At 35.9% G+C, this 15,354-nt stretch overlaps 1 protein-coding gene across 2 annotated transcripts in view; it reads right to left on the reverse strand.

Annotated features, from left to right (window-relative positions):
- LOC146148529 (uncharacterized) overlaps positions 1–15,354 on the reverse strand; it is a 54,089-nt gene that overhangs the window by 36,445 nt on the left and 2,290 nt on the right. The window contains exons 3-9 of one of the 2 annotated variants that reach the window (XM_083388432.1): positions 13,949–14,082; positions 9,163–9,216; positions 7,679–7,809; positions 7,063–7,150; positions 4,967–5,193; positions 4,789–4,903; positions 316–489 (exon numbers count right to left, since the gene is read on the reverse strand). In XM_083388432.1, coding sequence (XP_083244558.1) covers positions 316–489; positions 4,789–4,903; positions 4,967–5,193; positions 7,063–7,150; positions 7,679–7,809; positions 9,163–9,216; positions 13,949–14,082 — 923 coding nt within the window. Of the gene's footprint in view, positions 1–315; positions 490–4,788; positions 4,904–4,966; positions 5,194–7,062; positions 7,151–7,678; positions 7,810–9,162; positions 9,217–10,855; positions 11,028–13,948; positions 14,083–15,354 lie in introns of those variants that run through there. The other variant, XM_083388433.1, reaches the window with a different exon arrangement.

Consider the following 15,354-nt stretch of genomic DNA (forward strand, 5'->3'; position numbering starts at 1 on the left):
ATAACTAAAGCCTCCAAGTATACCATTTAAATTGTAATTTTTGTTAACTTGATTTGCGATAAAAACGATGTTGTTTTATTCAGCTTTTGTAGAACAACAGGCTAGCGCACTGTGGAATTATTACCGGGAGATGTTTCAGGAAAAGTGCATAACACTGTGGGAAATCTAAAATGGTTAGCCGAAAATGCAAGGATTTTGACAATCACTGGATAAGTGGATACAGACCCTTGCACAATGCACATAGGCTCACTGTCGGATCAACACCAGCCAAATAGATTTACTATCACTTCTGTTTAAGTATTTTACCCTTCTTACCAACAGGAACTTTTATATCAATCCAGTGACTATTTGCTTCCTCGTCTTCCTTGTATTGTACCAGGTACGAGGTAATTAGGTCATCTACTGGTTTCCACCTAACGACGAGTGCATTCTGAGCAATCACTGCGATGCGCAAGTTAGAAGGAGTAGAAAGTGACTTTTGGTAGAGTTCTGTTGTGCAAAAAAATAAACAAACTCAGATTACCTAATTTTACTCTTTGTTGTTCGGAATAAGATGTATGTATGTATGACTTTATGTATTATACGCACAGCCATCGAGGGTCGAATTTGTTAAACACGACCTCATATGGCAGGTAAACTATTGACTATGTCGAATCCAAAATAAAAATAACATTTAAAACGAGAACAATAAAATGTTTAAAATATATCTACTTAAGACGTTGGGTGTTGTGAAGGCATTTTTTGTCTAGACCTCTAAACGTTTAATAACAAATTACTCTTTAGTCAACAGAATAAAGTACATTTCAGCTGTATCCGACCATTTAAAAGAATTCGAACTCAACAGTATATTGTATTAATTATAGATTTAGAAAACAGTTTGAAGCTGGTATTATGATTCATTCCTTGTTTTTTTACGTGAACTAGCGTACCTGAACATAAACTTTTGTAACACATTTCGGTTTTACTGTGTCACAGACAGGATTAACACGCGGAAAATATAAAATAACAAGTTGTAAAATATTCTACAATAATACCTGGCTTTGCCCAGGTTAAATTGAGTATCTATACCTGTTTAATTCTAACCCGGCGTTTCCCTAGTTGAATGTAGGCCTAGTACATGGATGGCGAACCACTGTCCCAAGGGTCACGAAGTGACCCACTACAAATTTATAATGACCTACTTGTCTCTCTAGGACAGCGGTTCTCAAACTGGGGTCCGCGGCCCTTTTGGGGTCCGCGAAACAATTTTCTGGAACCGCGAAGCACCTGACAAAAAATCAACAGGACGCTCCTAAAGAAGATATTTTTGTGCAATAAAATTTTCAGGCAATGTACTTTTGAAAACAAAGCTGAATACATTAAAGGGCTTCGAGTTGAATTGTCCATTGTGACGTCATAGTATTGCGTTGTGCTAGTGAGAATTAGGTTTGTACAGCTTGCTGAGCCTGAGCTGCCACTGTGGGCTGTACGGTCACGGTTTTAAAACTGTTCGTGAATACTTCACTCGAATAAAGTGATTCGTTAGAATTTAACATAGAGCTGATAGCAAAGAAGCAAGTGCATCCGTTCCCAGTGTTATTTATTAATGATTTTCATAAAGGATTAATGTAAAAAAACAGCTCTTCGTTAGATAGCACTATACTGTTTAAATTAGGGCTGGCAAATCTGTGGGTCGTGCAAAAGTGCTTTAGGGGTGGTGAGTAAGCCTACATTAGCTGCAATTTAACAAATGCAAAACGTAAAGGGTGGCGATCCTTTAAGGGAATTTAAGAGTTTGCGGACTAAAAGTTCTAAAAACCCTGGTTAAACCAATAAACCATGCTGAAAAGTTTTCTACTGAACTCCTGTAAGCCTATAAAAAATGCTGCAGCATTTGTTAACTATATTTAGCTTCTTAAAAATTGTGGGAATCTGAGTTAGGAAATCATCCCAAAACCTTGAATTACCAACCCAAACAATAACACCTAAAACGACCCTGCAGCAAAGTTTTGCATAAAATTAGCAAATAATTAAATATATGAACCACTTGAGCATTTTGTAAGGATTAACGTCGTGTTTGTGACCCGCGCGATGAAAAGGTTCGCCATCCCTGGCCTAGTATATAACAGTTTAATTCTAACAAGATAACTGGCGTAGTTCTGGCGATGTAATTAAAATAGCGCTGCAGTAAGGGGATAATTGTCGAAATCTATTTGAAATTTGCGAGGGTAAACATACTGTAAAAATTCATCAAGCTGTGCGGACTCTTCATTACTAATGCATATTATAGTAACATATCCGATTGTCCGTATACATTTACTAAAGCAGTGCTTGTCAACCTTTTTCGGAGTGGAACACCCTTTTTACGCTTACTCACAACTCATACACCCCAGTATGTAAGTATAGGAAATACGTAGCCTTTCTTTATTCATATACAAAATTCATCAGTCATTTTGTGCGAACCGAGGCAGTATAGCCTTGTTTCGAGTGCTTCTCTCATAAGCGTATAAATCCTTGATAGAATTTCTTTTTTGGTTTTTAATTTCAACAAGCCGTCGTTGGCATGCGAACAAGGATGTAAATCGCTTTTTCTCTGAGATTTCGGTATTTAGGAATGTTAGGAAGCGATACCGAAAATTAATATAGTTTTTAAACTGTTTAAGCTGTGCCTTTTGAACCAAATATGATCGTAGTTCAATAAATACCCTGGCTAAGTAGCCCAAGCTACTCTTCAAAATGCGGCCCGCGGAACCAAAATATCTGCCCGCGGTGTGGTTTGGTTTTTGAACCGCACCACAAAACGTTCAGTTGCAGGCTTGTAAAATTGCTTGAGGGACTCACTGCAACCATATTTTGCTCTAACTAGTGTGTCACAAACTTTTAATTAAGATATCCATAAGTTACTATTTTGTGCTGGCAAACCTTAAACGTATACAGCAAAAAATGCAGATGCTTTCTTAAACATAGTTAATCTCGTTTATATCGAATAGCCACAAAGTCACGTCAAAACAACAGATTACTACAGGTCACACTGGCCGCACGATAATATAATATAATAGGAATATTACCTCACAATTGTGAGTGAGATACGGCAACGCAACGCAATTACGCAACTGCTACCACAGGGGTCGGCAACCTTTTTTAGAGTCGCGGGCCAAAACCAAACTCAGAAAGGTCTCTGCGGGCCGCGATCTTTTTTTTTGGCATACCGGCATTTCTTTTAATTTCTTGCCAGTTTTAATTATTATATTGCCGAAAATAAAAAATGTTAAAAAACTATATGTCCATGATATTTGTATATTTTGAATACGTTTTCCGTTTGTCTGCGACGCACTTGGCAACATTCAACGACGAACGGTATAGAAGCGCTGATCTATTTCAAAAGACAGCCTCAAAAGGTAAACAAACCGGACGTAAAAAGATTAATTTTTTAGCACTAACGAGGTTAAAATGGTCAAAAAGTATCAGCCCAATGAAATAACATTGGCGGGCCGTAGGTTGCCGACCCCTGTGCTATGAGATAGCTAGTCATCCGCCTATTGTCATGTGTTATCTGGTACACCCCTGTACACCCCATCAGTGGTACACCCTATAAAAATTATGGTACACCCTGGGGTGTGCGATACACCCGGTTGAAAAGCACTGTGCTAAAGTCTGTATTATAAGTGGCAACTATAACAAATAATTGGTACAATTACCATGTAACCAAAAAGTTAGCGTAACATCTTCCTCAGAGGGAAAAATAATTAGACTATGCGGAATGTTTTAAGTGATTTTTTAAACATTTTTAATTATACCTAAAGGTTGCACTACGTGGCGCTCCAAGTTCGGTTAATAGACATTTCATAATCCGTGATGGGTTTTTAGCAATTCGCACATTAATCCTAAATTGCAAAACATCAAATGAGTTTGGCTGTCTCTTTACTGTTTTCTGCCTATAATGTCTTGGTTTTAATGGTTTATCTAAAATGCTTCCCCACACTAGGAGTAACATTCACAAATTTGGCCCGTGCAGCATTTGAGTGACTAGCGTGGTTTAAATTATCATAGTTATTTGCGTGAATTAAATTCAATCCTTTGTCTTCGTAACTAAAATTGAAATAAAATTTTACATAATATACGAAAAACTTCGTAACGTTACAGTGTAAAACACATTAAAAACAAATTTATCGCAATTATCTGCGTGAACGTAGCTATTGTTCATAACAGGGGTCGAAGCTGTTTTTAGGCCTAAAAAGTTAAGACTTGCGAAGTTAAAACTTTTAGGCTTACTGTTTTGTTGTAACAGTGTACAATGCAAAATTTATATAAAACCAAAGAGCACTGTTGTCTGGATCGACTAAATACTCGGATATTACACGCAACACTTGACGAAGCAGGTTACACATATTTTACGTAACGAAAACCGACGACATCTATCGGGCGGGAATCACTAACAATAAAACCTTAAGGCTATATCATCCGTGTGATTACATCAGTTGTTCCTCTTGCGTTATACTCAAGCAAACTCGCAATAAAACAAATGCTTAATGGTAAAACCGCTGCAATAAACGCGATATTTGAAGCCATATTTTGTAATATTCTGTACCTTCCCAAAGTAAATATGCTTGATTTCTGTCTGGGATAATATGATTTCTCTTTTCTATTTTCAATTCGGGCCGCTATCTTAAGACGCACGTCATTTTTGCGCATTTTATACCACCTCGTATCTTGCTACACATCCCGCCGTCCGACAGATAACCCAAGCCAACTATATTTATCGGCATATATGAATTGCAAGCATACAAATTTAGTTCTTTTTTCACATACCTGACAATTTTTGGTAAATTGCTTGATGAATATTCTTCCAGTGTGGGCATATTTCGTCTACATGATTAGGAAAAAAAACACCCGATGCACTACCAGCAATGGAGTACAATTGTGCCTAAAATGTTTTGTAATTTCGTAACTCAAAGACATTTGTAACTTCAAACATTGAACCCTATACCTGTTTGGCATCGTGCAACCCAACTGAAAACAGCACTGTATTTGGAAGGTCCCTGAGTTGTGCTGCAATTGCATTCACCTTGTCGTGTGACCTACTAGTGATGACCAGAACTACGCGTGGGATATTGTTCCTTACGACAGATTCTTCTCCGAGAACGCGTCTTGCTGCAATGTGGAGAGATTGACCAACCATCGAGTTGCTGCCTTCCTGCATCGTATATTCGATCGCTGCCAAAACAACATAGGCATGCATATAATGAAACATTGAAGTTCAGAAATGTATGAATATAAAAACTGGAAACAAATAAAAACGATTTCGCAAATCATTCTAACCCAGGCGTTAGCATTAGGTAATATAGAGCCAAAGATAAAAAAAATAAAGCACAGATCCCTGGAGGTTCTATTTAATAACATAATTTTATTTTTTTAGAATTTTCTTTACTAATAAACTATACGCAACATAATGTTTTATAGGCCAGGAATTTCCGTTATTATTTAACAATATATTTCAACAGTCGAGTATAGTTATTACTGTACATAACTGATTTTTTTCTGTTCGTCTATAATATATTCCAAAGGTTTTCAATCGGAATTGGGGGATTTCCCACTAGGGAGGGGGTTTTGTATATCGATGACAAATTTTAATTGTGTAAATTGTTTATAATCAGTGTTTGTTTAAATTGTGCTAAATTTTTTTTCTCGTGAATATTTTATCATGATAAAGTGTATTTTTCTGCATTTTTTTGTCCATGTCATTTTGCTTGGCCCATGCCTTATGTAATACTGAAATCAGGGGTTGGTCAATAAGCAAAGAGATAGTGGGGGACTCCAAAAGAGAGACAGAATGCCTTAAATAAAAAACTTTGTATTGTTTCTACAAGGTATACATTTGCATATTAGTACAACTTACGATCAGATCCCACTTTTTAAAGTATAAATAGTGAAATTTAAAGTATGGTGCAGGTATTTTTTACACACGAGACAAAGTTTAGCACAGAAATGTACATGGCCGAAGTTCGAACTTCACTGCAGGTTAGTTGTTTTTTTCTCACCTGCCTTGCTTGCACCATTAATCGACAGATTCGGTCATGAGTCTGCGATAACTTTCGGTCTATTAAATGTACAATTTCTTAACAACACAATACACTCAGTGCGCTTTCTGTTCCTTTCGTATGACTGTATTTTTAGATAAAGAGGCGCCCCATGTTTGACTTTTAATTCCGATTGCCCTACCCGCTTTTCGACAAACATTGCTATGGCCAAACAAGGAAACCCGATATAATTATAACGTTTAAAGATGGGTCAAAATAATTTTTATACAAGACAAAAAATGTCCCTGCCCTTTGCTAAGGGGTCGTAAAATTACATGCTTGACATTTGTTAAAACTTGTGGTACCATTTTAAGCCAATCTAGAGGGCGTGGCCGCAAAAATTTTTCCGGGGGAATACCCCCGCACCCCCCAATATTTCGGCTCGTGATTTTTGATCGCCGGCAACTAAGCGTATCGCCTTAAACAATTTCGTTTTCAATTCGAACAAGGTTATAAATATACCTTTCAATGCTGTTAGTTTTTTTTTTTTAACAGAAATGTTTTGTTTTTTTACCAGAACTTTTGCACAAGTTTAGCAAAATAACAACACCCTATAAATTACTGTGTTTTGGTTTGGCATTATTCCAAAATAATGTTCTTGATTGTCGAACATTTGGGACTATAGGTAAAATACTCCACAATTTTAAAACGTTTCAGCTCTGTAAATTGATAATAAATTGCAAAGTCAAAAAGGTCGAGTAGATCGACAGCATCTTGATTAAGACGTTTCGATACGAGCTTGTATCATTTTCAGTTGATGTGACTGAGAAGCGCTTCTGCTTCTCATCTACTCGACCTTTTTGGCTTTACAATTTATTTCAGCTCTGTGCTATTAGGTTTCCTGTATGAATAACGTAGCTATATATATATTAAGACCTGATTGATTTTGTTTTTCGCATATTGTCCGTTGTAAACTCTGAGCAAACACCGGTGAAACCCAAGTTTATTAAATTAGAGGTTTATTCATATAGTCAACCCCAAAGTATATTATAGTTGGATGACATACCTTGCACAACCTCTTGTTTACTGTGGTAACGATTTAGGTTAAAGTCAATCATTTGTTGAGAACCGGTCTTCATCAAAGCAATCCGAACCTTGAAGGATGGTAAAAATAATTGTTCATGACAACCGCAGAACGTTTTCCAAGGTGAAACAGCGCGGCTATTTGTTAGACTTTCCCGACTCTGAGTTTACGTGCTGTCAGTTTGTTTCCTTGTTAAAGGATTATATTTAATTTTGTAAGGTTTAAAATTCAGCAATTTTAGAAATGCCTAGAATTATAGCAGGACGAAATTAAATGGTGGTATGGTGTTTTATGGCTTCTTGAAGAACTTTGTTTGAATTTAATAAAAGGAAAAAATCTATCTCCTATAGCAATCGCTGCGGGTGCCCATGAATGTGTCATTCAATGAAACAGTCAGAATATGTCCGGTATTGTCAATCTAGGCCTAAATCCAAATTTCGCTTTACAGTGAAACAACACAAAAAGGTGTTAGGCCTACAACCAAACATAGAAAGTTATCACACCGCAAAAGCCAAGACATGGCCGGAACCCGGGTACATCATTAACTTTGTTATTTATATTTAAGAAACAGATTTCGTTCATAATGTAGGAAGTCAACCTTGCTAAGTCTGACGTCCAATTTCTCCGTAAGACTCCTGAGGAGACACTTCGCTCGTTCAAAGTCGATACGGGAAACCCGAAGAGAGTTGTCAACAATGTACACGACGTCAATAGGACTGCTTATCATTTCTAAAAATAGCAATGGCAGCCAGACGTTTAAACTGTCGATTATGATGCACGGCAAGTTTCCCATAAAAATAAGATATAGTTTACGATTAAAAGAAAAGAAAGTAACCTGGAATACAAACAATCGCGGGAAGAATATTACGTCTAGTATAACGGTCGTACGCAAGAAATGCTAAAAATAGTGAACCTTTTCCAGCTCTTAACAACAAGACTTATATGGTAACATTTTTTTTTGTGACGTTTGTTTGAGATCAAAACAATATAACCGCGCCTGGTTTGTCAAGTCGTTTGACCACAAATTGCCGAAAAATCGTTGGTGAACTTTGTAACGAACGTAAAGGCCTCGCAGCCTTTTCACGTTTCCGGGTGCGATCAAAAACGTGATTTTACAGAAAGCTATACCAATTAAGGTAAAGCGAAAATAGAACTAAATTAATAGACTAAAATGGCTTTGCGTTGGTATGACAAAACAAATAAATATTTACAATCGTTAAACATAGCAGGGCTGTCGATTATTTTTGAAAACGGTTTGTTTGGAATCCAGAATTTTGTAAAAATGCTAAGCGTGTAACAAGTTTGCTGATTTTAGGTAAGCTTTAGGTATAAGTGCTTACAAACTAGTCGGTCGCTACCAATTGGTGGGTCGCGAAGCTATTTCAGGTGGGTCGCGAAACATTTTTAAATGTTACAGTTCTCTATTAGATCGGGAAATTATTGCATTATGATAACGTAACAATGATACAACAATGTAATAAATATACGTAACAATTAGATTACCAATGACCATTTCAGTATGTACGCCAGTAGTAAAGATGCAAGTTTGGTTTTATGTAACTGTTAATCTTATTTCCAATTAGTTGCATTATAAATTATTGTTGAACAAGGGTTAGTGTAATTTATTTGAACTCTCTAATTTTGTTTGGTTCTTTTTATAGTCTCAAAATTGATGATCTTTTGAAAAGAAAAAGGAACGAAGTAAATGGAAAAGAAGGGAAATCTAGGAAAGTCGTAATGAGAAAATATGACTCCGATTGCATCAAATATGGTTTTATTAAGGCAGGAAATGACTTTTAGCAAAAAGCACAATGTGTGCAAAGATGTTGCCGAACGCGTCATTGAATCCATCGAAGCTTAAAATGCACCTAGAAGCACACCACCCAAAAAGTACAACGAAATTCATATCTAATTGTGGGGCGCACAATAAAATTGCATTAAAACTGGGCCGTGAACTGAAAAATGTTGGGAAACACTGCTTTCGGTAGAACTTTACTGGAACCATAAGGGGTAATGTGTTTCACAGGCCGTGGTTGGGAATGCCCTTTTAAAAATTGAAGTAGGAAATAGGATATTACTCACCCGCAGTATATTGCGTTGCATTGTCCAGTTTTTGTGGATTAGGCAGGATCGACTCTGTAAGAAAAGCACACTAAATAAACGCAAATTTTCAGGCCAGCAAGCCTTTTGAGCCGCGGGACTTGTTCACAAATACGTTCCAACAAGTGGTAACAACTTTGCTAAAAAACTATTCGAATTAAACTTTAAAGAAACGAGTTGTTTCAGGATAAAGTGAAACATAAATTTCGAGCAGTATAGGCACATCAAAGTCGATTGCCAAGAAAACAATAGTTTACAGGAATATAATGTAACAATATGTAACAAAATATTTTAACGCTTGAATTAATTTATGTGCTTACTGGCTGATATCTTTCAGAATAATCTAATCTAAATGAATTCGTTTCGTGGGTCGTATAGGTTGGAAACCCTTGTTTAGCATGTCACAGTCATTTAAATCGTACTCCATCCTGACCCCAAACCCTGTTGTCAAAAGCAAAGAATACGTTGCAGCCGCCCGCCCAATAACAATTTGATCTTTCATTAAGCTTTAAATGCACCAATGCCTATAGGGCAGGGGTTATTAAAATGGGGTGCATGGACCCCTTTGGGGTCCGTGAACTCATTTTAGGGTGTCCATGAAGGCCAAATTGAAATATTGGTGCATATTTCGGAAGTATTACATTTTTCAAGAAAAAGAGTTCAATTGAAAATGAAACGTTTTAGCACTGTATTTAGACTTTATCTTGTCATCAGCATATTAATTTATGACGTCTTTTTTTTTAATTTCTTGCCTACCTAAGTCCGCGCGAAGCAAGACAAATTTTAGGCGTCCGCGGTAAAAAAGGCTTAAGCACCCCTGCTATAGGGGCTACTTTGAAAAGTTTTATTAATAATATATTTTTCGTGCATGGCCATTCAATAGCAAAGCAACTTTGCGATCGAGGCCATGATGTTAGTTTCTTATAAACAAATTAAAGTTTCGTTCACGAGATTTACAGTTTTATTATGTGTGATGAACAAGCAGTCTATTACGTTTTTCAGGGCTCTGAGCTAAGTCTTCTAACCAAAAGACACGATCTCGTCATTTACCTACGAAACCATAAAATTGACTGATCAACATCACATTAGTATAAACATACTTGTAAGCTTTACTGTAAGTATTATGCGCAAGATCACAAAATGGGGTATCGAAAGGCAGCAAAGCTCTTAAAATATTGGGATCGAGTTTGGTATACCTCTTGCCCTCTGGGATCTGTGAAACGCAGCAGATGAGAACAACAATCAAGAATGTACATACCAGTCATACCACGTACTTTGAAGTTTGTAGAATGGTAATGTAATGAAGAATTGCTAAGTTAATGTGAGCGCGGACTGATCTATTTTGAGTTTGTAATCGCGAAAGCGATAAGTGTAGATTTTCTAATTATTTCAAGCTTGGCAGATCGCAAACTCGGCAGAAATCGTTTTGTTTACTAGGGAATGATAGTAAGTTCGTAAAAGTTATAAACATAAAAAAGTAGAATTGAAATTAAATATATGCTATGTTTCAACCTCTATATAACTTAATTTTAAAAAATGTGTTTTTATATTATATAAACACAAAAACAAGAAATAATTTGTTGATAACAAGTAAATCTAGGCCCGAAATTATCATAAAATATCTGCTTTTAAATTTTCATAATCGCATAAATAATATATATGTATATTTTTTTACCTGGTTCTAAAACAACAGGAGTTAAACTTCCTAGAAACGTGTCGATTCTAGGTGTCCAAGCCGCTTGATATTTGGAAGGTGCAGTTGCTACGCAATTAGCAACATTCCACAATAACGTACAACACAAAGCTGGAAACGCATTCCATAATACAGGTATAGCCGACCACATAATTACTGCGTGTTCAACTGTTCGTGTTGCAACACCAGTGTGTATAGTGTTTATTTAAGGCAACAACTGCGATAAGTATGAATTGTTTAAATATGCATAAGTTTAACTTACTAAGTCACGCAAATAAAACAAGAATTTATTCTGTTTGCAAAGAAACAAGCTAACCGGCCGGCCACCTCTTTTGCAAACTGGGTCCGATGCCATTTTCTTTGTTTTTTAAGCTATTTTTACTACAGAAATGTAAAAAAAGATTGTCGTACATCTGGCATAATTACTTTTTGATTAAATAGTTTAAGCATATGAGCTGTACCGAACCTGGAACTATTAGTAATGGAAATTCATCAGCGTTTATATCTGAATGCATTTATTCGGGCTACGCGCCACTCACTTCCTCGCGTCTTTGAAGCAATATCATAACGTCAGGAGTCGAACGGCCCTATCCAAACCACCATAAACTAGAAAAAAATGTTTAAAGCATATTTTTACTGTCATCATGAATGGACTCCGTTTATACTGAAATTATAAATCATACAAACGTATTATTTTTGCGCATCGTCCAAGCGCTTTACCGCTTTCTTAATTATAGGCTACCAATTTTCGCTTAGCCGCCTTCTTAAATGCCATCAGTTCCATTTTTAATTGCAAAAATAACTAATTAGTCGTATTTTAAAAATTGGCGTGGCTAATTAGTCCTAAAATTTTTTATTATGAAATATTTAAAAACTATAAACGTTTCAACAACAAAATTGTCAAATAAAATTTATTATTGTTTGTACATTTCGCTGTCGCCAACCACAACGCTGCCATAAGACTAATACCACAATAGTCAGTTTCGACACAGCTTGATAACTTTTGTTATACGAAATCCAAATTATGATATACTTTACTTAACATTAAATAACAAAAATTACTGCTGTAGGACAACTATTGTTTTACCTCAAGGTATAATTACATTGTGCTTACTTTTTTGCCTAAATCCAAGCTGATTAACATCTGTGCATTACATATAGCTTGCTAGTAATAGTAAACTTAGATTAATAACTCACATTACCGTTTGAAATCCACTAAATCATGAACGTAACGAAAAAATATACTTAACTATAAATTAAGTTTACAAGTCACACTAATAAGAATTGTCCCAACGCCAAGCCGTGCTTATCGTAAGTATCTGTCTGGACGCGGCTGAATCGGTGGCTCAGTGTGTGACAATGGCAAGGCTAACTAGACGCCAAGATATGTGGCTCGGATTCGCTGAGCAAAGCCGTCTCGTACTTAACAAACCACTTCAATTGATGCATTGAATTCAAAGCCAAATAAGCTCGTACATCATGCATAACATGAACCGCTACAAGGTGTTGCAACTATGTCGGCCAAGAAAAAAACAATCAATTGGTGGCTATGACAGAGTGGCAGTATTCTTGGAGCAAGCCAAAAGCACAAAAAAGGGAAACGAACCTGAATACTCCCATCAATAAAAGCGCTGACCCAAAACGTCAACACACATTTTGTTCCAACGCCCACTTCTTTTCATGTATATAATTGACACACAACGCTCACTTATTTCCATGGACATAGTACAGTCACCATTATTTAACTACTTATTTTATTTTTGACTAAAATATACTGATATTCATATCAGTATTTTTTATGTTATTGGAAAAAGGGAATAGGCATTAGGCCTACATTGGGGATCTTCTGTAAAATCTTTCACGCCACGCGAAATCATTTCGCCGTCGGGTTTGCCAGGTGTTTGTGCTACACAATTAACGCTTTGCTAACATATTAAAATACTAATAAATTAAATTTGGTGAAATTATTTCTCCTGTTTTGCATTATTTTACTATCTTAACCAAAATGCTTCTGGTGTTGCCTACAATAAGGTGCCACTAAATACGAATGCGTGCTTCGCAAAACAAACATTTTATTTTGTTAATTTATAAACACCCTTTTTTGCGACATTATTTTTTTACTTCTCAGTATCGCCTACAGCAGTGGTCGACAAACTGTTTGACGCGGACAAAAAGTGGTCGTTTAGTGATTTTTAGTGGGCCGCGAGGAATTTTTAAATATAGTTTGGTTTTATCATGTAGTTATGAGCCGCGTAATAGTCTTGCAATATTTGTAATGTATTTTAAAAATTGGCGTGGCTAATAAGTTTTATCTTGGCCCATTGTTGCATCACAGAACCTATACAGGCCATGTCGCCCCTAAATTAAACTTTTATCCAAGTAAGATTTTTTTGAGCTTTTTTGCAAAACTTTAATCTATTTAGCCAAAAGGCAATGTGTATTCTTTGGCATCGCGTTATATGTGATTCATAACTCTATAGTCCAATTTATTCTAAACTAGACTGTTATATACATGCTGTTATTTCGAGTAATATTCGAATTCATTTGATGTGCCTTTTGGCAATTTAAAACAAATTAACACAATTTGTTTGCCCTACGCGCGATTATAAATTGGATTTTAGCTGCATATTTGAGCGAGAGTTTGCTCGAGAACAACAGGTGTATTATGACGTCAATTTGTGACGTCATTCTAAATACTTGCATACACCCAAACCACTTCAATAGTTCCGGAAAGAGTATTTTGGGTCGGCAAAAAGGTTTGCTAACCACTGGCCTACACATAGCTCAACGTTTTTTTGTTATATTTGACAAATTAATGCTAATCAAATTAGCAAAGCTACAACTATCTGACTGACAAAGTATTTGAAAAATGGCGTTGAAAACAACCAACAAAAATTATTTGTGACTTCAGAGCAATAATTTTTTGAAAAAAAGCATTTATCGTAAAGTTAAAGAAAGCAAATATGCCGTGCCTTCGTATTTTTTCTTATATATTTAAAATAGAAATTTCAATTTGTATTGAGGCGTAAATCTGTTAAGGGGGTGAGTGTTTTGTTTTTTCTAAATTGCACTGACCTGGTACAAACCATCTTGACATGATATTGCTTTTATATCGACCACGACGACTTTCGATGGAAATTGTGTATCGCACCCCCGGGTGGAGATTTTGCAAAGGTATCATATTTGCAGATGCTGGCAAATCGAATATCCTTTTCAAAAAAACATGAATATAGTTCGCACAAGTTTTGCGTTTATTCTATAGGCCAGTGCTTCTCAACCTATGGGTCGCGACCCAAAATTGGTTTGCTGTTTGATTTGGTTGGGTCGCCGACCACAGTAGTTTATATGTTTATTGAGATTGGTTCTGAAAAATATTTCTCAATTAAGAAAATTTAAGGAAGCAATACAAATAATGGCTTATAATTAAATATTAAAATTCAAAATTCTTTATGTTAATGCCTATTTTTTGTTCGCTTACAAGAGGCTAGTTTCTATTTCGCTTACAAGAAAAAAATCAATTGGGTCGCCGAGGCTTAGCTGTCATACTTACGTTTAACATTTTGGTCGTCGCGAAAAAAGGTTGAGAAGCACTGCTATAGGCCTTTTAGCCTTTATAGTGCTTTGTAAGGACGACACTTTTTGATGGCTCCATTATCCACACGTTTTACTCACAAATCCAAGTAACACAGAGAAAACAAAACTGTTTTAGTGATCAGCGGGAAACCGGGAACTTTTGTATTGTGGGTATAGTGGGCATACCAACTATTAAATGCCAATGTTATATCACAGCATGTATATCCAATTATTTTGTAACAACGTTCTTTGGGGATGCTATCGACCCCTTAATTGCATATGTTAAACCACGGGGGAACAGTTGCCACCAGAAAAGCATGCAGTACATATTTATCTTGGTATTATTAAAAACAAATTATCCATTTAGCGGGGTGCAACATACGATGCAAAAGGCATACTGTTCGAACTTCGAATCGTTAAAATGGTTTCGTGCGAATTGGTGAAAAAATGTTGCCCGTGCTGGTGTCTTTACATCTCCACTGAGCCATAAAGCTCTTTTCAGCTATCCAGGTCATTGTTTATAACTCTTTACTGGGGTGAACTATGTAGAATACCAATATTAGTCAATGAGTTGAATAAGGTCTAATTACTCTTTATGATGCAGAATGGATCTAGTATTGCTGTTTACTTGCTTTTAATGTTACAAAATATTTCTTTTTTGTAAAGATTTCATATTTTACTATTTCCCCCGTCGAACTTAATAAAACTAACTTCATCATCAAGCAACATTTTAATTTTATTCGAATTAGCTAATGCAACAGTAAAAGTGAAATTTAGTTAAAATATGTTGTATTTGTTTAAAGAAATATTGTTTTATAAATAAAAGTATCTCATGGTAAGCGAAAAAAGACTGCGTATCAAGTAGTTAAGTAACCTACATCATTTGTATAAGCAGCAAAATGATGAAC

The sequence above is a fragment of the Ascidiella aspersa genome, chromosome 4, assembly GCF_963924565.1.
Source record: "Ascidiella aspersa chromosome 4, kaAscAspe10.2, whole genome shotgun sequence".
NCBI lineage: Eukaryota > Metazoa > Chordata > Ascidiacea > Phlebobranchia > Ascidiidae > Ascidiella > Ascidiella aspersa.